The sequence below is a fragment of the Zonotrichia leucophrys genome, chromosome 1A (assembly GCF_028769735.1).
Source record: "Zonotrichia leucophrys gambelii isolate GWCS_2022_RI chromosome 1A, RI_Zleu_2.0, whole genome shotgun sequence".
Taxonomy (NCBI): Eukaryota; Metazoa; Chordata; class Aves; order Passeriformes; family Passerellidae; genus Zonotrichia; species Zonotrichia leucophrys.
In genome coordinates this window covers 52,473,200-52,498,913 of record NC_088170.1, presented here as the reverse complement: position 1 = coordinate 52,498,913, position 25,714 = coordinate 52,473,200, and the positions used below count along the sequence as shown (strand labels likewise).

The 25,714-nt window shown below is 37.1% G+C and overlaps 1 protein-coding gene across 1 annotated transcript in view; it reads right to left on the bottom strand.

Moving 5' to 3' along the window:
* Positions 1-1,108: 1,108 nt before the first annotated feature.
* MAPK11 (mitogen-activated protein kinase 11) overlaps positions 1,109-25,714 on the bottom strand; it is a 31,643-nt gene continuing 7,037 nt past the window's right edge. The window contains exons 2-12 of the mRNA XM_064702758.1: positions 19,181-19,310; positions 18,194-18,252; positions 16,984-17,095; positions 14,708-14,737; positions 14,526-14,573; positions 12,126-12,240; positions 11,931-12,002; positions 10,216-10,295; positions 7,313-7,391; positions 5,756-5,929; positions 1,109-2,535 (exon numbers count right to left, since the gene is read on the bottom strand). Coding sequence (XP_064558828.1) covers positions 2,462-2,535; positions 5,756-5,929; positions 7,313-7,391; positions 10,216-10,295; positions 11,931-12,002; positions 12,126-12,240; positions 14,526-14,573; positions 14,708-14,737; positions 16,984-17,095; positions 18,194-18,252; positions 19,181-19,310 — 973 coding nt within the window. The 3' untranslated portion in view covers positions 1,109-2,461. The remainder of the gene's footprint in view (positions 2,536-5,755; positions 5,930-7,312; positions 7,392-10,215; positions 10,296-11,930; positions 12,003-12,125; positions 12,241-14,525; positions 14,574-14,707; positions 14,738-16,983; positions 17,096-18,193; positions 18,253-19,180; positions 19,311-25,714) is intronic.

The following is a 25,714-nucleotide window of genomic DNA, read 5'->3' as shown; positions in this document are numbered from 1 at the left end:
TTATAGTCTCATGTTGGATTGCCACAAGGGAGCTGGTTACCTACTCTAGAAAAATACTTTAATTATTGGTTTTTGAGGTCTAAATAATTACCTTCATTTTGCACATGTAGGAAAAAGATGTCTGTCTCTCTACGGTTTTTCTTGACATTAAAATGAGATGATTTACAGGTTTTGATGGTAATTCATTAAAAAGGGCTGAGCTATTGTTGCCCATTACTGTCACCTTTGATTAGTTTAAATGCGACCATGACCATGTTCTTCCTACATAATTTATCTCCTAGAAAAAAACCTGCATCTCTGAATGCCAAAGAAAATATTCGGAGGAAGATTCAGAGTTGCCAGAAGAAATTTTGGAAGCAACAAAAAATTTCTTTATACCTCAAGTGGCAGAGCTATGGCAACCAGTTTTACCCATCCTTTGAAGCATTTTACAACAGCCACCCTCAGAGCCAGGAAACCAGATTTAACAATGAAGGGACAAACCCCATAATAAATTAATTATTGTCGGACACAAAAAGTTCTTGTGAAATCTCTTTACTTCATCTTTGCCCTTCCAACTGAAATGGAGCTGCCAAATAGGCTTGTAAACTCACTATCAAATTTCAGAGAAAATAAAGCACTAAGTTACTTTTAACCGGCAAACAAACAAATTTAAAAAATGTTCAAGATATGACTGAGTATTTTCATTTATGTTGTTAGACAAATAGTTTAAAGATTTAGAACTTTTTCACCTCTTTTAGTCAGCATGAAATTCAGTCATTACTTGATCATTACAATCCTCATCCAGCTTCACAGGAAGCCAAAGTAACAATGGCTGACAGCACTTCAACAGAGTCACAAGAAATCCATGCAGGCATTTACTCTCAGATTAACATGCCCTGGGGGAAGTTGAATACAAGTGGCTGCATTTCATTGGATACAAGTATTGGATAACTGGTCAACATTGCCAAAACAGTCTATCACTTAGTCCATAAATTAGAAACATATTTTTTAGATGGAATGTCTATTTCTATTTTTGAAAAAAGCAAAGTTCTTGGACTTGAGTTTTTGTTTTTAAATCTGTTTATTAAGAAAAAGCCTTTCTTTTTACATAGAAAAAATACAGAGGAAAGTAAATGCAGTAGAATCCATTACCTTATATAACTGCTATACAATTGAATATTAATGACAAAAGTTTCAGAAAACCTAAATATTATAAAAAGCCACCTCTAAAATAAGACTCTGACAGAGCAAGAACAAGACACAAATTAAACATTAAACAGCTGTGAATCACAAGTGTGTACAAAGACACAGCTAATACAATACAAGAGGCCTTGTGCCAAAAGGATATTCCTGTCACAGTATTATGCATGTTATGTTCCTGTATACAGTATAATGAAGGAATCAGATAAATTTGATTCTTTAAAAAATCTTGGTATCTGATGTATCCTGCAATTTTTAAATTTAATTTTCCAACTTTTCAGAGTCAGAAAACCTTTAAAAATTTGCTTAAAAAGAAACTCCAATGAGAATGTGTCAAATTCTTGACTCTCCTTGTTTTGTCATGTCTTCCAATGGCAATTATTAGATTACTTTCCCAAGGATTTTGTGAAAAAATAAGACAATGTGGAATATTTAATTCAAAGCTGTGAACTGAGCACTCCTGCACTGCCATCTGTGACAGCCTTTGCTGAAGCTTGCAGGAGTCTACAGAGCTCTGCTGCAGTACCTTCAAGGCACCTTCCTGCAAACCCAGGCAAATTCACCAACAGTCCAGCAATGGCATGGTGAGGAACACACCGGGAAGGAAAACTGTCTCACAAATGGGTATTGTGCAGATTGAAAAAGAGATGTGGAAAATAATGAGAACACACACTTGAATGGCAAGAGAAGAGAAAGATTTATTTTTACTGACTTTCAACTGGTGTTAAGATTGCTTGAGAGACATCCAGTACATGTGTAAGACCACCACAGATATGACTACATATGCATATTCTGTCTATCTCACTACCACGCCCTCTCTTCATAAAGGCACTAACTATAAATAGTACAAAAACAGACAGATAAAATGCCACCAAAAAAAAAAAAAGATTGCTTGTATGGACTTATTGTTTATGTTTGTATACATTCATGCTTTAAATGTACAATTTTAAAATTAATTTAAAAGGTCACCTTTATTTTGGCAGTACAACTGATAAAATGAAACATGCAGAACACATAGCTTGACAGAACTCAGTGCATAATTTTTTCAGAATGAAGCAGTTCTTTACCACCCTTTGTGAGTTGGGAATACATTCATATTACAAGGCAAAAGACACCCCCACCCAAACCAGACATCTGGCTTCTGTTTAATGCATCTGTTTTTCCACATCTCCTCCAACATCTTTGGATAGTAAAATCTATGTCTGACCACAGGTTAAATTGTATGGTTATATTTTAACAGTCTTCATAGTGCAGCAAGGCAAGACAGAGCTGCCTGTATTCACTGTTCTATCTCCAGGCTGTCCATTTTTAGGTCAGGTGGTTTAAAGCTATTCACTTCTTCATAGGTAAGTTCTGTAGAGGGGGTGTGAGGAAGAGAGAAGAATTAGGTGATATTTTCTCCAAAAGAAAAATATTCCAGACAAAACAGTTCTATGGATACACATGACCTGTAGTTTGTATATCCAGCCTCTCTAGCTTCCAGATCCAAAAATAGACTGAATTCACTAGGAATCCTCCTCTTAACCTCAGATTACAAATTAGACTCACAAATACTGTTATTGTACAACATGACTGTCCCCTTCAACTAATTACTAAAACACACAGGTCCTGAAAGGAAAACATCAATTACCCTGTCAGATGACCTGCCAAAATACAATACATGACAATATGTAATGGAAAATGGAAACTAGAAATACCTAGATAGGTTTTAAAATGTACACTTTTAACTGTGAAAAACATTCTCCATCATCTCTCAATCAGTTGCCTTCAATTATATATCATTTGCAATTCTGTGCTAATTCCTCAGGATCCTGGGATTTTTTGGGTTTTTTGGTGTTTTTTTTTAATGTTTTACTGTAGCTGACTTAATTTTACGGTACTCTGAAAAAATTTTTCTTTTTGTCTTAGAAGCACGTAACAGCTTTCATCAGCAAATTCTATATTCATCAATAGCTAGAAACATGGGTTACTTGCTATGTTACCCTGCTTTAGGAATAACCCTTTATCTTTTCATGCTAACGGTCATGTCCTGCTTTCTCCCTTGGACATTAAGGGACTATGTTGTCAGTGGCTACCTCTTTTCTATTTTCACAAATTAGATGCTGCTTTTTAAGGAACAAATCCTGTTTGCATATGGCTAACTTCAGGTATTGGCATTACTTCCAACTTCTGTTTTCCAAACAGTGATGTTTAAATCATACCAAATTCATGCCTATTAGCTTTTTTATTACGTAACTCTGTCTGAGACAGCTGCTATGCCTCCAAGTGTACCTAGGACTCTAAAAAAATATGTAAAAACTCTTGTTATTGCATCCTGCTTATGCTCTGGTTGTGTTGTGTTGGACCACTGTGTACAGTTTCAGTGAGGGATTTCTGTGAAGGAAATTCTGTGTGCAGAACTCCAGGCATTGGAGGATTTGTTAGGTGACTTTGAGTGACTGACTTATGACTATTACATAGAATTACAGGCAGCCAGGGAGCAGCTACAGCTGACTGAACTTGGAGAAGCCAGTGTCCTCACAAATCGCACACCAGGAACTGTATTAGAAATCATTCTTACTGGCTGTGTGGTTTATGTTAATGAAATTTTTACCCACTTCTCACTGCACCTACTCAGCAGAGATGTGCTACTGGAGCAACATCTAAGGAGAGAATGTATAGTATTCAACTCTGAATAGCATATTATTGGCCTCTAAAATTTTGAAATATTTTCTAACTGATTAAACGTGTCAGTAAGAAATCTACGAGCTTGGGTTGTGAGCCTCAGCAGTGTGCAATGGAGGCCAAAAAGACTCTGAAGTGCATAATGTATAAGACAAAGTGTCTGAAATCTCATTTTACTTCGGTGCTCAGTCCCTTGAGATCAGGCACCACTGATTTTTAACTTGAACAGAAAAAGAGCAGAAACATGCCAACAACATCTTGAGAAATTGGGTCAATATTTCATCAACACTACAAACATTTTATCTCATCTTACTTAAATGTGGCACATGCAGTACTTGAAAATGAAAAGTTTATTCCCCAAGATAAAAATACAGCCAGAGGGAAGAAGGAAAAGCAGCAAACCTGCTGTGCGAGTTTGGAGGTTTTTCTCTCACACCTTTTTTTTTCACGTGAATAAAGGAATTGGACCTGTAGTTCCATCAAGGTCAATGATGTAAAAAATGATACAAGAAAAATGCCATGATAAATAATATGATACTGCCTTCCAAGAGATTTCACCTTCATGTCCTCATTTCAGTTTAGAAAGCGTTAAGCTGTTAAGATTGTTGCTGAAATAATTTCAATGGAGTTTCATCACAAACAGAAATCCACTTCATGACTCATAAATTGTTAAACTTTCCTGTTAAAGACTCAGGCAAATGAAAAAGCAGCAGAAAATAAAATCATCCATTCCTGAGTACAGCAGCAAATGAAAGCAGCTCTCAACAAACAAGATGTATGGGTGCTGCTGTAGGTTTTGCAAAGGAGAGCATGTGTAAGGAGTAAGTGATGCCAGTCAATCCTCCTTGTTTGTACAGACAGTCAACTTCTACAAAAGCCTTTCCAGGGTTCTAGGAGGTTGATTTTTTGTAGAGAGAGCCATAACCCCACTATTATCTTCCTTTAAGACATTTGCTATAGACAGTCTTCTTTCTCCCCTGTAATGCCCAGGATAAAACAAGTGGATGGGCATGAGTAAGACATGGGATATTCTTCATCCTAAACCTAACCACTATGAAAATACATTTTTATCAAAGCTTTCCCAAGTAAAAGTTACAGAAAACACAAATAGAAATAAAAGAACATTTATTTTATGGAAGACATATTTCATCTTATGCCAAGGAAAGACCTTTATTAATAAATAGAAACAATTAGTTTTCTACAACATTATTCTCAATTTAAAATCTCTAGTAAGGAATTTTTAGAATATGTCCTCATTATACAGTGGTGAAATTGGACTGCACTTTTCAGTGTCCTTGCAGTCTAATGTTGAGCCACCTTACTTCCGTGATACTGCAGTGCAATATGATTGTGTTGCAAGCATGGAAGGTTGTTGCAGTATGTATCAAAGAAAGGTTTTAGGGTGTCACTCCCAAGTAAAATCAACTATCATCTCAAACAGGACCAATAGTATGGTGTAGTTATTAATCCAAATTCCTTTGCTATCTAAAGAATTATTAACAAAATACACATCTATGTGGACAATATTACTTTCTGGTTCTGGTCAGAACTAGACCAGAATCCCAAGTAATGTCACTTGCCCCAGGACAGTTACTTCAGCTGGGGATCTGACCTAGAAAACTAAAAGCAAAACAGAATGTGTAATTACCTTGTAGCTAGCATCAGCTTTTAGTTAAGCTTTCACTGCTACAGGGAATCTAGTAAGGAGATGATAGAAGCAGGGGGTGAGGGCAAAATCCAGAGAGGAAATATAAGCTTTTCTGCTTGTCCATTCCACAAGCACACATATGAACTTGTTTGCCTGAGGCTTAAAAGTTCGAATTCCTCTGGCTAGAAATGGAGGAAAACTGTTATTTAAGTAAGGCTATCTTCTGCTACATGTCTTGAGCAGTGCATGCAGTTCTGATACCTTTCCATTCATCGATGGTTCGCTCCTTGTTCTCTATGGACTCGTCGTAGAGCTCGGCCTCAGGTTCATCATCCGGGTCGTGGTACTGCACGAAGTAGGGATGCGCGAGCGCTTCCGACGCAGTGATCCTCTTATCGCTGTCCAAAATCAGCATCTTCTCAAGAAGGTCTACAGCTAAGGCAAAACCAGAAATGCAGTTCAGAGCCAGAAGAGATCACGAGGAAATAAAAGAAACCATCTATTCTCACTCACCTTAAACACAACTAATATTACTGGCAAAATTTAGGCAACATAACAAGTAAGTTTTGAAGATTTTGTGCTGCAAGTAAAAAAGAGAGCTGAAGGAAGCTTCTGGTTTGCTTGTGGCATGCACAAAGGCTCAGTATAGTCAAATGGAGATCTGATTCAGCTCTTCAGATATCTTAATTCTAAAAAGATCTGTGTGTGCTTATAAGGTAATATTCTATGTTGTGCTTTGTGTGCTTAAGTTTGCACTGATCAGGACCAAGCTAATTAACTTGTGAATAATAAAGTGTGAGATTACATTTCTAATAAGCTGCACCAATGAAACAATCAGAGGAAAACCCCAAAGCCACTTCACAGGATACAGCATAAACAAAATATGTTTAAAGTTGACATTTGAAGTATACTTCAAATATCTTATAGGAATAAGAGAGAGCTGTATGGCTGAAATGAGTTTTTTAATGGAAATTATAACTACTTCAAATACTATTTTTTCCCTGTTTTTATATAAGCATTGGCATTAATTTGCCTTTATGCTATTAATATGTAGCATGCTGTCATGTACTTCAGGCAAATAAATCCCATTTTTTAATATGAAAATGTTCCAAACTACTTGTATTTGCAAGAATAAAATTTGTATTAATACACAAAATGAATCCAAACCATTTTAATTCACAATACTTTCCTTTAATGTGCACTTGATGGAACTGACCTGGTACTGCAGTGAAATTACTCTGATGACTCAAATGTCTTCTTTTTATGTCACAAGAAAAAGCTCACAGAAACATCTCTTTTGCACAGGCAGAACCAATGGATTATACAGAAAAACAATCACAGAATCAAAGGTCTGCCTTAGCCTAGTATCCTGTGTCCAACAATGGCTCATATATTCCTAGGAAATAATACTCAAAGGGTCATTCAAACAGCTATACTTCCTGGTATATTCTTCTGCTTGCCAGCAATTTACAGCTCATGGCCTTCCTGAGCCAGAAATTATGTCTCTAATATAGATCCCATGAGATTTTTATTTATTTCTGCTATCTACAACTGGTTTGTGCTTTTCATCTATGGACCATTTCCCTTTAGGATGTTCCTGTAATCTCCATCAGAAACAAAAAGACACAGGCTTCATAATGGGAAAACAGTCTCAGAATGAAAGGTTAAGCAATGCGTTTCTCACTCTTCTTCTTCTTCTTCTTCTTCTTCTTCTTCTTATTATTATTATTATATGGGATCATACAGCAAGGAACACAAGGAATGCTTGAATCCCTATGTTAGTGAAAAATTTTATCTGTGTCAGTCTGATTTTCTTACCTAATGGATTGGCACCACGAAACACTGCTTTCAAATCCTGCTGAGGCATATGTGGAAGAGATTCGATGTATTTTCTTGCCTAGAAATAAGTTAATATACTTATGATAAGGGTTAAATTTTGCTCAACAGTAACCACATCAGCTCTAAGAAACCAGACATTGTATTTTTTATGTTTCTTACATGGGAAATCCTTTTTACATAAAACCATAATGTATGACCTTGTTTCAAACACTCACCCCTGTATACTGGACAATAAGCAAGAGAGTTTTAAGCAGGTCCATTTTTATTTAAGGCTTCAGTGTTAGCACTTTAGTTTTTACCTGTGCTTACTGGTTCATTGCAGTATATCCCTAGGGAATACATGCATGTAATGCTCAGTCAGAAACTGCAGCCTAAATCATCTTTCAGTTACCCTCAGCAAAGTGGTATAATTCAATCTGTAGCCTTCCCTCATCTCTCTTCTCTGGTGAGACGTAGCTTCACTAACCAAAGAAGAAATTCTGCTACTCCATGTGAATGGATTTTCAGATGTTTGACAGAATTTAAGAGCTTGCCTTTTCACTATGGCTGTGAAAGGTTAATCCAAACTCAGCTAGTAAAAGCCTGCCTGGATATAGGATCCACAAATGTCAGCCTGACAGTACATGAGCTACAGATTTTTAGGCTGAGGTAGGTAGGTTGGCAAGAGAAGAGGTTGCATATTTGGATCAGACAGAACAGGGAATTCTGAAAAGGAATTGTCAAAAAAGGAGCAGATGGCTATCCCCTAAATCCATAAAAAACCTCAGCTGGTCTTTGGACAAACCCTAACCCTTTTAAAACATGTTTGTGTTACAGAGATGTCTCTCAGGATTTTAGCAGTCCCGTTAGAAGGACACTATCTGCAGAAGGCTAACTAAGCATCCTTGGTCCATGGAAAAAAGCAACTAATCAACAACTAATCCTAACATGACTGAATAAGATGCAGTGAAAATTACCTCCAACCTTGCCCAGAAATCCTTTGAAAACAAAACAGACCTATCAAAGTGCATGTACTAGCCTGTCCCCTCTGCTTATATGCTCACTGCAGAAACCTGACCAGGAGATCCCAGTGTTTAAATTATTCTGAAATACGATTACCATTTAAACTCATATTAACATGAAACACCGACAAACACCTCAGTAACTTGTGCTGAAGCATCCAAGGAGATTGATCTTTTAGTTTCCAGTTCTTTAATCCTCTACTTATAACTGAAAATAGACTTGGCATTTCAGCAAATCTCTGACATTGCTGTTACAGGAATGTTAAAAAATTGTCCATGTCTGCAGGCTGCATTAAGAAATACCTAAACATAAGGCCAAACTACATGGTAAAGAAGGACTAGAATGAAGAAACTCCCTTGCAGCTGGCAATTACCTCCAAGCAGGGTATGCATTTCATCTAACATTGCTCCTCTAATCAGGCAGCAGCAGCCCACAGGTGACCTAGCAGCCCTCCTGTTCATTAACCGAGTTTTTGTGCTCTGCCTGTGCTCTAAAGGTATAATTAGCCCAAATAAAATAGTTTCAGGATTCCTGTACCTCACTGAGCTATGTTCTGAAACACAAGAAATTAAAAGAACAAAGCACGTTCTATTTCCAGTAAGTATTTAAGGTGTTACTCTCACTATCAAAAAGCTCACTAGTTATGGGAAAATAACACATTTGTATTCACTTCTGAGAATGTGTTACAGCAAAACCTGTAGGTCTTAACAGCACATAAAGGCTACAAAAGGACCTATGAGACTATACACGGACCTATGCTTAGGTCTGTGTCCTATACAAGGACTCTACAAGGACTGTGCTTGGAACAGCACAGTCTGAGATTTGTTGGTTGATGAAGTCTCTGGCAAAAGGATGGAAGCTTAGTTAGCCTCCTGCCACAGCCATTCATAGGTGCAGGGTACCTAAAAACTCTGGGACTGTGTATTGGCCTGTGATGAAGAGGTTTCACTATGCTTGGACCTTCCAGAAATACAGGGCTGCTCTGGCTCTCTGACTGCTCTTGCTTACTTAACCTGCTAGTGTATTCATTAGTAAGGTCAAAGGAAACGCATCAATATTTACACAAGCTGAGAAACAGCCACTGGTATTAGTCTGAGGTGTATACAGAAGGGGTTTAAGAAAAGAGCTGAAGCTTAGGAGGTATCTGTGTGCTGGTGTTTATCTGAACTCTTACCCCATGCCCATCACCTGCCTTTATCAAACAATACTACATCTCATTCCTCAGCTGGCTATCCACAGTTACTGCTTACAATGAATCTTTGAAGTGTCACTTTAGCAGAGAAATTAAGTGGAAATTGGTCATTTACTAGATTGCTATTTAAAGAAGTCACATGGAAAGTTAAAAAGCCCACTCTTAACTAAATATTATCAAGAAACTGGACATCATGCAAGCACTTAGAAAGATGAACAAATATGGTTTTCAAATTAGGGATCTAAATGGAGCACTCATGCAGAGCAGACATTTTTTGATTTGGATACATCTCTGTTTAAAAACCTTACAAAAATTACAGAGACAGATTATCAGATTTAATAAAAAGATATTGCTCTGAGCTGAGGACCAGTTTTAATTTTTTAAATTATAAGAATATTTTAATTACAAGCACTTAAAAAAATCATTTAGACTAATTTATTAACACTTTGCAAAAACTGAGTACATGAGAACAAATATCAAAATTTATTCAGGTGACAGTCAAGGCATCTGGATGCCTCCAAAAGTGTGTTTTTTGAATTACGACATTCTAGCAGTAAAACCAGAGATAATTTTAAGGTATTTGCTTATTTCCAAATCAGAATGTCCATGTAACAGAGGCGGTGACATACAATGCCAGTTAGAGAAGGAATGACAGAAGCCAGTTAACTGAATAAGGCTGTGAACTCACATGTTCTGATGATATTTTCTTCAGAAGCTCCGAACTGGGTGTGCCCACAACTTCCATTATTCTCTTCAGTTGATCAATATCTGCATAATTTCAGGGAAATGAACAGCACACCGTCCTTCTGGGTTTAGACAATTAATGAGCTTCCATGCATGTAACTAAGATGCTTAAAACCATTCAGCAAGATAATTCCCCCATAGCTCACAGAAGGATATCAATTCATACCTGATTAAACCTAGTCCTGGAGTACCAAATTCTCTACAGTACTATATTAACTTGTCAGGTATGTCAGCTGCATGAAAAATATTGCTTTTCTGTCCTAGTTCCCAATTTAATACATTCTTCAGCTTAATATTAATAGCATATTTATGTTTCAGTGATCTGAGGGATTTCTGAAAATCAGTTTATTATGATAGGCTATTTTAAGCTGATAGGCCTAAATTACTAATCTGAAGACCGGCAAGTGAAAAGTTATCATTTGGCACCTTTAAAAATTTGTTTTATATATGTCTCAAGATTAAATCCTTTGAAAATGTTAATTTTTCATTGTCACCTAGGAGCTGTAAAGTATATTACATTTGTTATAGACTCAAGATTATTTAACAAGATTATTTTATCTTTATTTAAATTGATATAATCATATAGTTGTAGAAAATATGATACAACAACAAAAAATCTTATTTCTTGTGAACTATATTTACTGATTTGTTCAATACCAACATATCATGTAATCAAACAGTCTGAGGACAAGTCATGTCCTGATGATGATATACCTGGAGAATGCCTGTGGTTACCATAGAGTCTAATGATGCTGAGCAAAACAGAAGGTCAGTGGGGAGACTTGGTCTCTTAAGATTATTTCAGGCAATTCTAATGTCATAATTCTTTGCACCCAGCAACAGCTAAGTACTAGCAGAAGTGTTTGTTTTTGGAGGGGTTTCAGAGTAGCAAGAAATGTAAATACAGTAGAATGTGCTCTTGTTTCTCATAATAAAAGCTTGATGCAGTTGGTTCCTCGTTCCTTATTATGTGTTTTTCTTCAGTTTCCTTTTATTATTTTACTGCTCTCCTCAGAAACATCTCTTTTTTGCTCCTGCCAGCACAGGAAACACCAATGGAAATCCCTGATGCTCCATCAGGGACCACAGCACAGTGCTGCAGAAAAGAAAGGGCTTTGTTGCTCCTGTAGCATTGCTGGAACTACTGGCTTCTTTTAATATAATAGAACAGAGATATTAATTAATATAATTAATATAATAGAACAGAGATATTAATTCACTTATTATTAAAAGTTAACTCATTTGCATTTTCCAGAACTTTCAGCCTAAACGCAGTACTATTTTGTTCAATCATATTAGCTGATGAAAAAATGATGCCTTTACTCAGCTTCAGTTTTAGTGTATGTTATTTCAATAAGATCCACACATGGAAGAAATCTACCCTGTTGTAACTAGGTTATTATTTAAACACAGATACACAAAAGAATAAATGTAACTTTTTGTTGTTTAAGAACATCTGTTACCGGTTTTTATCCTACCAGTTGGTCTCATATTCAGTTGTCATATACACTGAACTGAAAGATTAGCAAATTGTTTATTCTTTTACAAGTTTGTTACCTCAAAACCATGTCCATAGAAACACTCAAGTCCTTAGGAAAAAAAAAGGAAGAATTAGAGAGTATTTCTTTAGTTCAATCTTAAGTTTTATATTAAGGATACAATCATTTCCTGGAAATAGAGCCTTTCCCTTCAATAGCTCTGCCATGATACATCCAACCGACCATATGTCAACTGCCAAAAAACAGAGACAGAAATGTGCACAATGAATCAAAGAGATCCTTAAACACAGCTGCTTCTTGGTTTAAAACTATCACTACATCCAGCTGTAGCAAAATACAAGCCTTCACAGTTTACCTGTTTGATTGTAGTGCATCCAATTTAACATAATTTCTGGAGCTCTGTACCATCTTGTTGCAACATATCCAGTCATTTCATCATCAGTTTGACGAGCTAAACCAAAGTCTAAAATCTACAGAATAAAAATAAAATAATAATTTTTTAAAACCCCTTACACTTTCGTTATAGGTCCTGATTTTCCCATTAATCATTACTGAGTTTTCTGTAGTCCCTCACTATCAGTGAACTGGGACAGCAGCACTCTGCAGACAAGCTCATCTGCTCTCCTGCTGTATCTGTGCAGCCTCTGGTACTGCTTGAAGATATTTCCACTGTAACGAACCTGGTGCTTTGTTCTCCAAGGCAGACTTTATATTTTGCCTTGGGTTCAATTTTCCACTGACATTAATTTACTAAAAATAAGGACTGTTGCTATAAAAAATGAAATATTATTATAATCAGCTGGGAGTGTTTGTGTAAAATGCTAACAGCAAGTGCCAGTGGCCATTTAAAGACCAAATAAGCTGATCACAAATGTGCAGAATTTCTGTTGTCTAATTTTCTTATGTCTAAGCATCTACTCAATTCACACATTATCCTGATGCCACTAGGTGAGAACCATATATCCTGTGTAACAATATAAATTTAAATCACACTTCATTTGTTTTCAGTAGAACTTGACCACCAAAACAAAAGAGGCTGGTTGCAAAGTGTTCCCCTCCAGATGCTTTCCCTTGCTAAGTTTACATTGATGGGAAGTTATTTCAACTGAACTTTCAGCTCATTTCCTTGCTTTCTGTTCTGTTCTCTGGTTAGTCTATGTCCCACCCTAGCTCTAAGAGAGGCTGCCTTGGAAGGGTAACGTCTGAGCCTATTGTCAGTCACCTGAGCTAGCCACATCTCTTCACATAGAAATGTGAGTAAGATCATTGAGTGTCTCCTGTGATGAGATCCAGGATTATTTATTAAGCTGATGGCTAATCCTTTTCACAGGGAATAAGAGAACTTCAAGAGTATAATTCAAAATTCCTCAGTTATAATCCAATTAAAAGATATAAAAAGCCTAAAGAAAAATATATAAGATATAAGATACAAATAATTAACATCTTTACTTTGAGTATAGTTGAAAAGCATAATTTATTTCTTAAGTAAGTGAAGAAAAATGCATGAGGCAAACAAGCAGAAATAATGGTGTGAAACTCAAACACTAATGCCCTTATTTTTATAAGGATTTTGGCAATATTTTTCCTTAACAGCTGATCCCTTCCACCAAATGTGCATACACACACACTTTCCGTCTCCTTGTTTCTATTTCCTTTTTGTTAGTACTTGGAAATATCCACTAGTTTGTCCTATTAAAAATAATTTGAGGAAGTAAAGCTAAAAATATAAACAAAGCAGAGAGCAGTGTAACAAATGCTAGACAGATTTCATAATAATAGAAAAAAACCAGAAAAAGTCTCCTTTACTTCCAGTACAAAAATACAGTACACATTTTAAAGTACATGATCAAACACAGATGACCCACAAAATTTCACAGATGCTGAACATACATGCATGAAGACACTTAAGAGATAACCATGAAACTTGCTGAGCATCTGCAAGTGTCACTAAATCAAACAGGAACTACACTTTCTCACCACAGATCCGGATTAGTGCAGGAACTTAACTGCACTGCTCTTACTCATTATTGTGGCTTTTTGCTGATCTTGTGGTATTTGGAGTCTTTTCTTAAATCCCTCGCAGCTGGGATAAAGTGATTACATCAGAGTCTTAGAAACAGGAATAAAGATGTTTCTGGCTGTCATGGAGAAATGTTTAACTTCTCATTCTTAAGCTTAAAGGCTTAGAAAGCTACAAGACATCTTTTCCTTCTCCAGAGTCTCATGTTACTACGCAGTATCATATCACACAGACACACCAAGAGTTGAATCTATATAGAGGTGTACATCAAAATAGCATTTGGGAAGCAAGGATTATAGGGTTCTTTTTGGTTGGTTGGGGTTTTTTGTTTGTTTGTCTTACTGCCTGTAACTGGTAATACTGGTATATTTGTTGTCACTATTATTTAATATAGCTTGGATGTTCTACAGATACAAAATTGAAAGTTGTTACAAGTTGTATACATGGCAGATGCAGACACATGTGACAGGTCAGACTCTCAAGATATCCTCAGTTAAGTACTCACTCAGAGACCAAATATTATCTCTGTACCGTCTGTGGGGTACATAGGGATTTTGCAAAGATATTTGTATCCATATTAAATTAACATTTGAGAAAAAAATGTTCACAGAAATGGGCAAGTAGCAAACAGTTGAAATTAATGGAATGAGCCATAAGAATGGTAACTAACATTTTCTTAGAAAACGGTCATATTGAGAGTTTTTACAACACTCTGTTAAACAGCATGATACCCACCCTCAATTCACAGTCTTCATTTACAGCTAGGTTACTGGGCTTCAGGTCCTGTAGCAGAACACAGAATTAGTTGAGTACTACTTTAGCCTTTTAAAATATATTCTAACTATGTCTTAGCAACATATCTGATGCACAGAGGGACACACTCCATTAATCTTCATTACCTCAAAGACTGAACTCACCCGATGGATGATTCCAGCTGAGTGAATATACTGTGAAACAAAACAAAACAAAAAGGGTAAGATTTGAAGTTAGAGGTGAAGAGAGGTCAAAGAAAGCCACTTGTCTTATTTTTTTGCTTCTGAGACTGTTTTATATACAGAAAATACCTACGTCATACCATGTTTACAGATCAGAGGTATGTCAAACTTCAAAACCTCCCTGTTTTGTCTTATCCAGAACTGGATATTTCAAGAAAGGTAACCATGAAGACTAGATTTTACCATGAAAGGCAGCACACTCAGTGATTCTTCTGTATAAAGTCTCCTACCAATTTGGAATTTGTTCCAGCCTTCCCTGGATGTTGATCAGCAGTGGCCTAGGGAGCAGCATGGTTGACTCCTACAGGATATAAATCACCTCCCCATACTGTGAACACTGATGTGGGTGAAAGCAGCCACACCTGCACTCTGGGACAGGTCAGTGACCAAAATATCCCCCTAAGCCACAGCATTGCTTCAGGTCCACTTGCAAAGTGGTATTTAAGTGACTATTTTGTGTGTCTGCTATTTTACATAAAACATTTAAAATAAAAAAATTAGAACAGCTTACTCTGTCATTGCCTATTGTTCTCCAGTTAGGATTAACAGCAAGTTTATCTATGATCTTATCAACCAGCATGAGCAGGGCCTTGAAAACCTTCTATTCTCTAGAGGTGAATTCACCTGTTTTAGGGGAAGGGATTAAACACAAAAACTCCATAGCAACTGGGAAAACCCAAAGAGAACACAAGGGCATTCTTCATGTTCCAGACCTAAGAACTGTTTATCAGAAGGCAGGGCCACCTCTCAATGTTCTCACAGCAGCTGAATGGAGGAAGCCAAAACACTGCTATCTGGAACTGTGTCCCTGCTCTGCTGAGACAACCACAGCAGCCCCTCCTGGTGCCACCAAGCAGTCATACACAGGAACAAATGTTCTTTTGCTAATGAGACATGAGAATTTCATCAGAATTTCAATTCCAGAAGAGAGGAGCTACCAGCAACCTCTCCCCTTTGGAACAGAGCCAGAAATGCACCTGAGTGCTTTTCTGAAATTAATATTCACTTATAGCACAATTCTTACTATTATTTAGCTTTGACACAACATAGACTTATATTCAAAACCACAAGCAGGATAATTAATGCCAGAATCCATCTTCCTAACTAAGCTATTAACTCACGTAAATGAGACAAAGCAATTAAGGGCTCAGTTGTGCAATTTTTATTCACTAAAATCTGTTCTTAAAATGATGGAACCTGCATGCATGAATAAGAATTACTGTCTCAGGCACAAGGTGACTTGCTGTAAAACATGTAATAAGTATATTTCAGAGCCAGTATTTACCATGGCTTGCTTTCAAACACATATTATTTTCCATGTCTAAAATATCAATTACTGTTAGGTTAGCAGGTAAAGCTGCTGACCTCTCTCTTCTGTTTGCTTTTATCCTGGGAAAATCCATACTGGTCTGAGAAAAAGCTCAGCACCTAGTAACGGGAAGCATTACCTACATCTGTTTATAGACACTTACATATTAAACATCAGCAAAATGATACATATTCTGATTCTTTTGGAAAAAAAAAATTTGCTGTAGATTCATTGCCAATTGCCTGTGTCATTAAAGTGTATAAATATTAATTTACTTGATTAAAGGAAATGATGACATCACAGGCACACTAAATCCTAAGTGATTGTGTGCAGCATCATACATTGCTGGGATGAATTTCTACTCCTCGATATTTCCCAAAGGACACAACTAACTTGGTTATCTCTTCACCCACAAGATACTCTCTACAAAAATCAGGACTGTGGTTTTTTCAAAGGGCCTCATGCCTTTCAAAGCACAAATGTGAGTTACTTCCCATATTGTTCTTTATCCATTCATATTGTTTCCATTTTGTCCATAGTGCCTCAAAAATTCTGAAGAATATGAAACGGATAAAGAAAATATATAGCATGTTATTGTCCTGCAATAGGAACTGAAATAGACATGGATCTAAAGTTAACTTTCAAGGGGAGTATACACATGTATTGTGCATGTAAACATTGGTAGGCTTGGGGGTTTATTTCTAGTTAAAAAAATTATCTGATAATTGATAAATGATTGCTATTTGTGCACTTTTAAGATATTTAAAAAAAAAAAGCATTTAAGAATGCTCATTGCAACCATCCAGGTTGCAACATTGCAACCATCCTTACAACATTTAGGTTGCTGACTCATTACTACAACATTTAGATTCCAGGACTCAGACAGTACCTTAAGACCTCGAAGTAACTGATAGATGAGAAACTGTATATGATCATCTGTTAACTTCTGGCACTTCACAATGTTATTCAGGTCAGCACCCATTAAATTTGTCACAAGATATCTGTGAAAATACAGAAGTGGGGGAAAAAAAACAACACAGAAAATTCTTCTAGAAGAGTATCCACACAGGCCATGTAGGTTCCTTTTCCACTGTCTATTAACACATTTTATATCCTTTAAATCATCTGTGAGTTCTAATAATGCAATCACTACTATGAGACTTAATATAATTAAAAAGAAAAATCCTTGCAGTATATTAGAAGCTTTTATCTCTGTTTTCTCCATGACACACTACAGCAGTGATACATGCAACACATATTTTGATGAAGAGGAAGCCTGACCCAACATCAAAGTGGCAGCCTGAGCCACCAAAACTACAGGACCTGCAAGGGCCTGGAATATCTGATGGTGGAAGGAAATATGAGAGTGGCAGAAATAAGAGTGTTTTGTGTAACTTCCCTCTCTGTTCCCACTGGAAGTTTTATTTTCTGACAAATTTTGCAGAAACATTGATTATTTTCCAAGTGCAGTGCTGGAACAAAAGCATGCATCCGTCATACCCAATTCCCATTTGTGTAACTCTGCCCCAGAGTCAAAGGGGTTTGGTCACTAATTTCCGTGGAGACAAAAACATGTTAATTACTATTTCTTCTGCTAAATTGTTTACTTAAGTGCTTATACAATTATGTAAACCAAAAGGAAATCAGCATAAATCATATGTTTGAGTCACACCAAAATATACCTGGTTCTAGGTTAGCCAGGAGTCTAGCCTAAATTTACCTTGTGTCAGTTAACTAACAGAACACTTTCCTGCATTCCTGAACTCTGTGATCTATGTATGAACAAATAACCCACAGTTTACAAACACACAGTTGAAGTGAAAAGGTTTTAAGTTTATTGGCATTTATGCAGCATGAAATCATTTACCATATACCATATACCTTTAATCTAATTTAAATAATTTAAATTTTCATTTAGAAAAGTCCAAAAATGAGGTCTATCTCCCTGCCTCCTCTTTTGTGGAAAAGTTGCAAAAAGATTTTTACAAAGCTGACTGTGGCTGAAAGTCTTTTAGAAATGTATGTTCTTCCTTTTTAAAAGCAGAATGGTATTTACTTACTTAGTAAGTAGTCAGAATGATTTAAAAAATTTTACTTACACTTCATTAAAGTTTTCTATTGACGTTGCAGGTGTAAAAACATCAAGCAGTCCTATAACCTGTAAGGTGAGAGAAGGGGAAAGAAGTGACATTTTATTTTTACAAACCTGTAAAGCAACACGTGATTTGTATTGACAGTGCTCAACATTTTCAGGATGAAACTTACAAAAATATGACATATGGTTATACTGAAAATTGACATAGTAGGTGATCTATAAAGGTATCACCTCAGCCATCTTAATTACAATCTTAATTATGAAGAGTAAAAAAGAAATAAAGGCAGAAGAAGTAATGTCTCATTACAGAAAAGCTGACATGTGCCTTATACAATTGTTATACTTTAGATTATGCACACCTTCATGACCTTTCTTGGTCTGTTTTCATTAACTTTTTTATTCTTTCTCCAGGATATTTTTCAATCAACCATATTTTATTCAGGCTTCAAGTCATCAAGCTACCTTTAAGCAAGTGGATGCTCCACTGAAATCAACTGTTTACCACATAAACTTAGACCATCAATTAGTAATGTGAGATCTGAAGGTCTACTGTCTTTCATTTAACTATTACACTGTTGTCAATTGCAACAAGACTTATCTGCCCCTAATTTCTCAACAGAATCCACATTCAGCAAAAGCAGGTTTGAGGGGTCTTTTTTTTTCTTGGGCTGATGTTTCAAGATGTTTCAACAGTAGTGAATAGAATACTTTTATTACTTTATTAGAGAAGAGTACGATGACTTGTTTTGAGTTTCTTTAACCTCACCTTCAAGATTTAATTAGATATTTTTAAAATAAAAATGCAGTGTGCTGCTGAAAGCTTCCAAAGTCCAGTGACTTCACGACACCCAAGGTGGCTAGGTCTGGGTATCTTGGGTAGCTAGACAGTTGCATACACCTTTTTGAAAAAGACTGTACCTAACTGAAATTAAGCTTCTATTGTAAACTTTAGTAAGGTCAATCCAAAGGGAAGAACTCACTCTCCACTTACATTCTCGTGCTTCATGTGCTTAAGCAGCCGAAGCTCCCGGTAGGTCCTCCGGGCATGGATAAGTGATTGAAAAGGTCTTGAGAGCTTTTTCACTGCCACCTTCTGTCTTGTTTTGGTATCATAAGCTGAGCTGAAAGAGGGAAAGAAAAAGTCCACAATGATGGCATGTTCTACAGCAAAGCTCTCCACCAGTTCACGGAAGGAACTTGCAGTCTCCTGAGGGCTCCTACCCCTTTCTTCACCCTCTTTCACCTTCTACTCAGGGACTGCAACCAGGGTGCTTAGTCAGCAGTAACTCCCAAGTATTCCAACACAGGTCCCTTGTTTTCCATACCAAATTACTAATGCTCATGGTACTGTTCAGGACTAATCCCCAGGCAGCCCTTTCCCCAAATGGCAGGAAAAGTAACCAGACAATTAGCTCCACTCATGCAGCTCCAGCCTCCAGCTCCAAGGCACGGCTCATAGGGAAAATGGGGATTCAAACTGAAGTTTGTTCTTACTGAGAAAATTGGAACCTTTACTAATTAGAGGAACACTGCCTTTGTATCTATGAATATTAATCATTATGTTACCATTAGCTTGATAGATGACAATGTCCCCAAACTGGTATCAAGTTAGGATGCTGACACAATCATGCCCATGCCTTTCCCAACAATTCAGGAATGGGCATGTCTTATGCTGCAGCCCACATATCCACAGCATGTGCTTAATGTCCCACAGATGGAGGTGCCCTGCTGAAGACGACACTAAGTATATAATCAATATTTGCAAGCAAGGGAGACCCACTCTTTTTTTTGGGCATTAGAAAGACATGACAAGCACAAGCCACAAACAGATGTCTGATATGTAGCACAGGGGTAAAAATGATCCCTGTATGTATTACTTCATGACACTACATAGTACAATTATAAAACGACTCTGTTTGTAACCTCCTCTTAAGAAGAAAAAAAATTTCTTTCAGTTGTTACTCTTACTTATTAAGTAATTGTGTCCAATTAAAATACCTAAAAATTCTCAGTTTAAAGAGTGGATAACACTATGTGCACTTGCTAGAGAGCGCTAACAAATCAAGAATCCTCCCACAAATTTATCTTATTACAGAACTTTTTTGGAATTACAGACACAAAAATTAAACAACATGAAAAATGCATGGAGTAGAATGTCAACAGTCACAGAAAATGCTATTAACTTCTTCTGCAGTGTTTTAAACACTCTCACAAATCGTTGAACACACCTGCTAGAGACAAAAACCACTCATGGTGCCTGGAGTAGCTTCCAATTTAATACACAGAGCCTACAGTCAGCTGCAAATAGGTGTACTCTGACACATATTTGGTGCTATGCTAAAGTCACAGAGAGCCAAGTGAAGAGCAAAACCTCTATCTGCAGGATAAGCTGATGTTTCTAATCAAAGAATCAAGGGATACAATCAACATACAGGAAGAACAGTGGCATCCAAAAGGTGATTGCCCTAGAAATAACCCAACCTCCATGAGGCCAAGCCAGAATTTCATAAAGACAGAATAGAAGCAAGTAGATCTAATTAACAAGTTTCCTGTAGGCTCTGTGGAAGGAGGGAGTCACTCATGAGATAAATGACATAGATAAGCAGATTACTTAGCTAGTTCTTTGCAAGCATCACAGAAGCTGATCTTCTGCCAAGTTTTAAAGGTGCAGAGTGCTGTGGTTTTGCTGAGCACCTCAGAGAGGGCATTTCCCGAGCAGAAGAAAGAATGCATAGGAACGAGGAGAAGACTGGAATCACTCTGATGAGTGGGTGGAAGAGATACAGAGAAACTCATTCCTACAGTGGGGCAGGGACTGAGTTATTCAGGATATGTGGCTTAATTACATGGAGCAGCTCAAGGAACAAACAGTGTGAAAAGAACTGACAAACAGAAATATTTTAAATTCCACTTGCCCAGCCACAAGGAAAGCATGAAGTTTGCATAAATAAATCTAAAGAAATAAAAAGGAAGCCAATGCTTAGCTTCTAATATAACAAAGATTAGATGTAATTGCCCTGTGTTTAGCCATGGGCAACAAAGCCACTGGAGAACACTGCCAAGTCTCACAAATGCACACTGACTACAGTCTTTCCAGTTTTGGGGGAAAGGAAATGTTTATCAAGGTAAATAAATAACATTGCTCAAAACAGCAGTTTGCTTAACATCTCAGCTTTTCTGGTAATTCACAAGCCTTCCCACTCATGCTTGCACCAGTCTGTGAAATACTGTACACATTATACAAGAGGGCTAGGAAGAATCAGATTTTAAGCCCGTTATCATGATAAACATCACTCTCTTCCCAATTCCAAGTTCAAATGTGAGTTTCAGTGGTTTAAAAACCACTGATCTTTAAGATGAATTGCTTTTTATCTTCTATATGACTCAAGGCTGCAAAGCTTTCAGATGATACAAAGCACAATCTTTTTAGCTTCAGTAATTCTTATGACAGCAGCTTTTTAGACCAAAGATGGAATCACATAAGGAGAGAGGAGGAAAAGGGAAAAGTGAAAAGGAAAAGGAAAGTTGAATTCTGAGACCTCCAACAGGAAATCATGAATCGAAGCTGCACAGGCCAGGGACTGACTTGGTTTAAATGAGTGCTTCCACACTCAACTAACCAAAGTTATAATCTGAGCTAATGCCTTCAGACTCCTTCCTTGCCTGGTTTACCATCATCATAATTCCAGTTATTAACAGTAAAACATTCAAAAATATGTTTCATGTTGTTTGAACTGTCTTGTTTGTCAGATTCAAGGAGAACTTGCATATGTGATCTCTGCTACTGCCTCTGTGATCACATTTTTAGACTAGATCTCTCTGTCTTGCTATTATATCATCATAGCTACAATCTGGTTTGTCCCCTGAATCCCTCATCAGCCACTGGGTAAACTATTAGGTGATAGAAGGAAGGAGGAGCTGCTTCCCTTTCTTTGTGATTTCCCCACGAATGCTCAGCTTTCAGAGTAAAGATTCAGATGTCTCTGGAGAGGACATCTCTGGTTCCAGCCAAAGCAAAAATAAAGGCACACCTGTGCTTGGCACCTGTAAATCCTTCCTTGGGGGCCTGTAACCAGCATGGTTAAAATGACTGAAAATTGCTTTTTAAAAAACCCCCAAACCCATGCTGATAACTTTTTGATTTAACAGGGAAGAAAAGGGTTAGAGGCCTATTCCATGGTTTAACCACAGCTGGCAAAGTGCCACACTGCCGCCTGCTCACTCCTGTCCACTTCACCTCAGAAAAAAAAAATTAATGTGTTGACATAAGAACAATTTAACAATTGGAACAAAATATAATAAAACGTAATCATGATGCCAAATAACTGCTTTAGACAGACTTTCTATCATAATTTAGAAAGAAATAGAATTACACTATCTTTTTAGTTAACAAGAAACAACTTTGTAACAATCATACCAATAGCTTTTTCAGATTTGATCCCTCTTGACCCAGAACCCATCAGAGTTATGACACATTTTTTGCTGTCTCTCCTTTTCAAGATCAAGGATAAAAAGCCATTACTCTGCTGGGATGGCATCATTTTCACACAGATTAGAGACTTTGGTTTTGTGTGATATTCAATCATTGCTTAAATTAGACTCACCTTTTTAGAGTTGTCAACTCCTATATTTAATAATTCTATTGAAGTTCCACTAGATGAAATATCAATTTTTAGTTCTGTGCACGTTTTCCCAGTTCTTTGGACTTCAGAAAAAAGTTTGAATATAGGGAGCTACTGCAGTCCAAAAACTCGAGAGGCAGAAAGGATGGGACTTTAACCTATATTTGAAGATAACCTTCAAGCCTCAAATAACATTATAACTTTTGATGAGATATGGATTTTGGTAGCTGATGTTTATAACTATGGCTGTACATACAGTAATTTCCCTAGTATTCCTACAGAGTTTATCCTCTGTGGTTGCAGATCAGTAAAACTGGACAGACAGGCCATTCATGTGTGCAGCCTGCTCAGACCCTTCGGGGATTTTGGGACTAGAAGCACACCATTCACCTGTGGCTACTTAGTCTTTGGGATCAGATTTGCCTCAGCAGCTGGAGGGCTGTTTGTAGGAGCCTGATCTTAAAAACCCCACATGGAGCCAACCTGGATCCAATTTAGTAAACTCCAGGATTGAATGCAGGAAGAATCCTTCCTGGGATCAGCTGGTCCCCTTGAACTATAGCTAGTCTCTGAAATTCCTAATGCTTTGGGCTCAGAGAACATTACTAGCTGGGCACAGCCCTACCCACAGTGCCTGGAAAAAGTTCATCTGGAATGCAGCATTCAATCTACAAGTTCTCTTCATTCCTGGAGCCAGCTCAGATGTAGCTGATGCAGAATGAAGGTGTGACCCAAAGCTGGTTGTCCATGGCGCCAGTGTGGTGTCTCCAGCATCATTCCTTTTGCTGTAGGTTACCCATGTCAGACAATATTCCATCCCTTCAATATGCCATCCCTTCACTCTGGATAACCACAAGATTTTGATTGTCTACAAAGTCTTTTGGCATTATAGCTGTACAAATTATTTAGGTCTATGCAATCTAAACTGATTTGGGGTTAGGTGGAAAAACCACAAGACTAACTTTTCAGATTTTTTTGAAATATAATTCAGTATCTCAGCTTGCAAGGTTGTTACCTTTACATCATTAGAAGTTTGACTACTGGCTGGACACTATACCAAAACCCAGAGAGAATGCTGGACACAGCACATGTGACAGTGACACTGGGTATTCCCCATATTGTTCCAGGTATCTACTTTTGTTTCTTTCACTGCAGCATGAGTTTATTTCCTTCACTGGGTCACATTCCTCCAAAACATGCAAAAATTCCCCATTACATGTAACTGTTAAGAGAAAGACAACAAAAAAGAAAGAAAAACCCCAAAAAGGCAATTCATGCTCAAAATACAGGTTCACAATTTTGAATTCTTATCTGCAGATCTCAGCACCCTTTCAAGTACCCAATGACTCCTTCCACTGGAGCTGACATGAACTTCCTTGTGGACAGATGTACTCTTAATTTGGAAGAGCCTAAGTTATTGAGAAAAACAAGTAACAGCAGCAGAAGGGTCTGTGTGAGCAGGTATTGAAGGGGAAAGAACTGAAGAAGGGTCAACATTCAGAGAATCTCTTCGCTGATGGAGGCAGCTCTTACGGCACATTGCACTGGCAAGTAAGATAGAAAAGAGGGACCACAGGAACCCTGCCCTGGGGCATCTTCTAGTAATTTCTTGCAATTTGGGTTCCTAGAACTACAGTGAATAACACTTTTTTACATTTCTCATAAATACCATGTAAGTGAAAGAAAGTAACCACATGAACAACATGTATTTTATTTTTTTTTTCAAGGTATCATTTGTGACCTTTGTCTTCTGCGGTTTACCTTCTTCTTTAAAACATAAATTTCTACTTATTTTTAATTTAAATAAATACCTACTTTTTATTGAGACATGAAGGAGCCATGAAAAAAACCCCACACAGCATCCATCCAATACTGGCAAAGGATCATATCAGCTATTGGCAGTGAAGGAAGAGAACAGAAAACAGCTACCCAAAGCCATTTTGAGTTGGGCAGTAGAGTAAACCCAGGAAATGGTTAATTTGTTTCTTCTTTATAATGTTTTGTTACTGGTTTGCAAGTTCATGTTGGTGATTTTCACTCCCCGAGAGCTAGCTGTAAGGTTTGTTTGCTAAACCATACAAATCACAACATATATGTGCATCAAAAGGAAACCATAAAGAAAAATTAGATGGTGGCAAGAAAAACAGCATGAGGATGTAATGGGAAGCTCTGAAACTACATGTTAATCTTCTAATTAGACAAAAAAACCTACTTGCTTGATGATGACAAGTTATTGTACTGTAAAAATTACATCCCCTCACTTAGATATGTTTCCAACGCACCATGCTGAGCAGTAGCATCAATGGTTTTGGTTTTAGTACAATGACTGTTAATTATCTCAGATTAATTTACTCCTAAATCTAAACATAACCCCACAAGTATCTTTTACATATGCAACATAATTGTTCTATAACCAACATAAAAGTATGTTACTGTTTTTTTTGTGTTAAGCAGACATTGAAAATACTGAAAAATAATCACTCTCCACATGTTTATGTGAATACATCACCAGTTTTCATTCAATGGAACCTGATAATAAAAGTGCTATATCAGCCTCTGAACCCACAAGCCATATTTTAGTTTTTGATCTGTCTCCTGTGCCTCCACAGTGACTTAAACATTTAAATAACTTTACTGAGGAGCAGTCACACTTTTTTAGGTGAAGGTGCAGACAGCACAGCTTATATCAGTGGGATTGATGTATTTAAAATCATGTTTGTGAAAAAAACATACAGAAGGTTGGGGTCATAAGCTGTTTCCTCAGCATGTGCAATCAGCTCATGGATACTAAAATAATCAGGCATTGTACATAGCCTGAGCCCAATGTCAGTAAGTAAACAAGAATATCAGTCAGCTGCCACTAAACCAGTACATTGCTAGTGACAAATATGTTCCATTCAGTA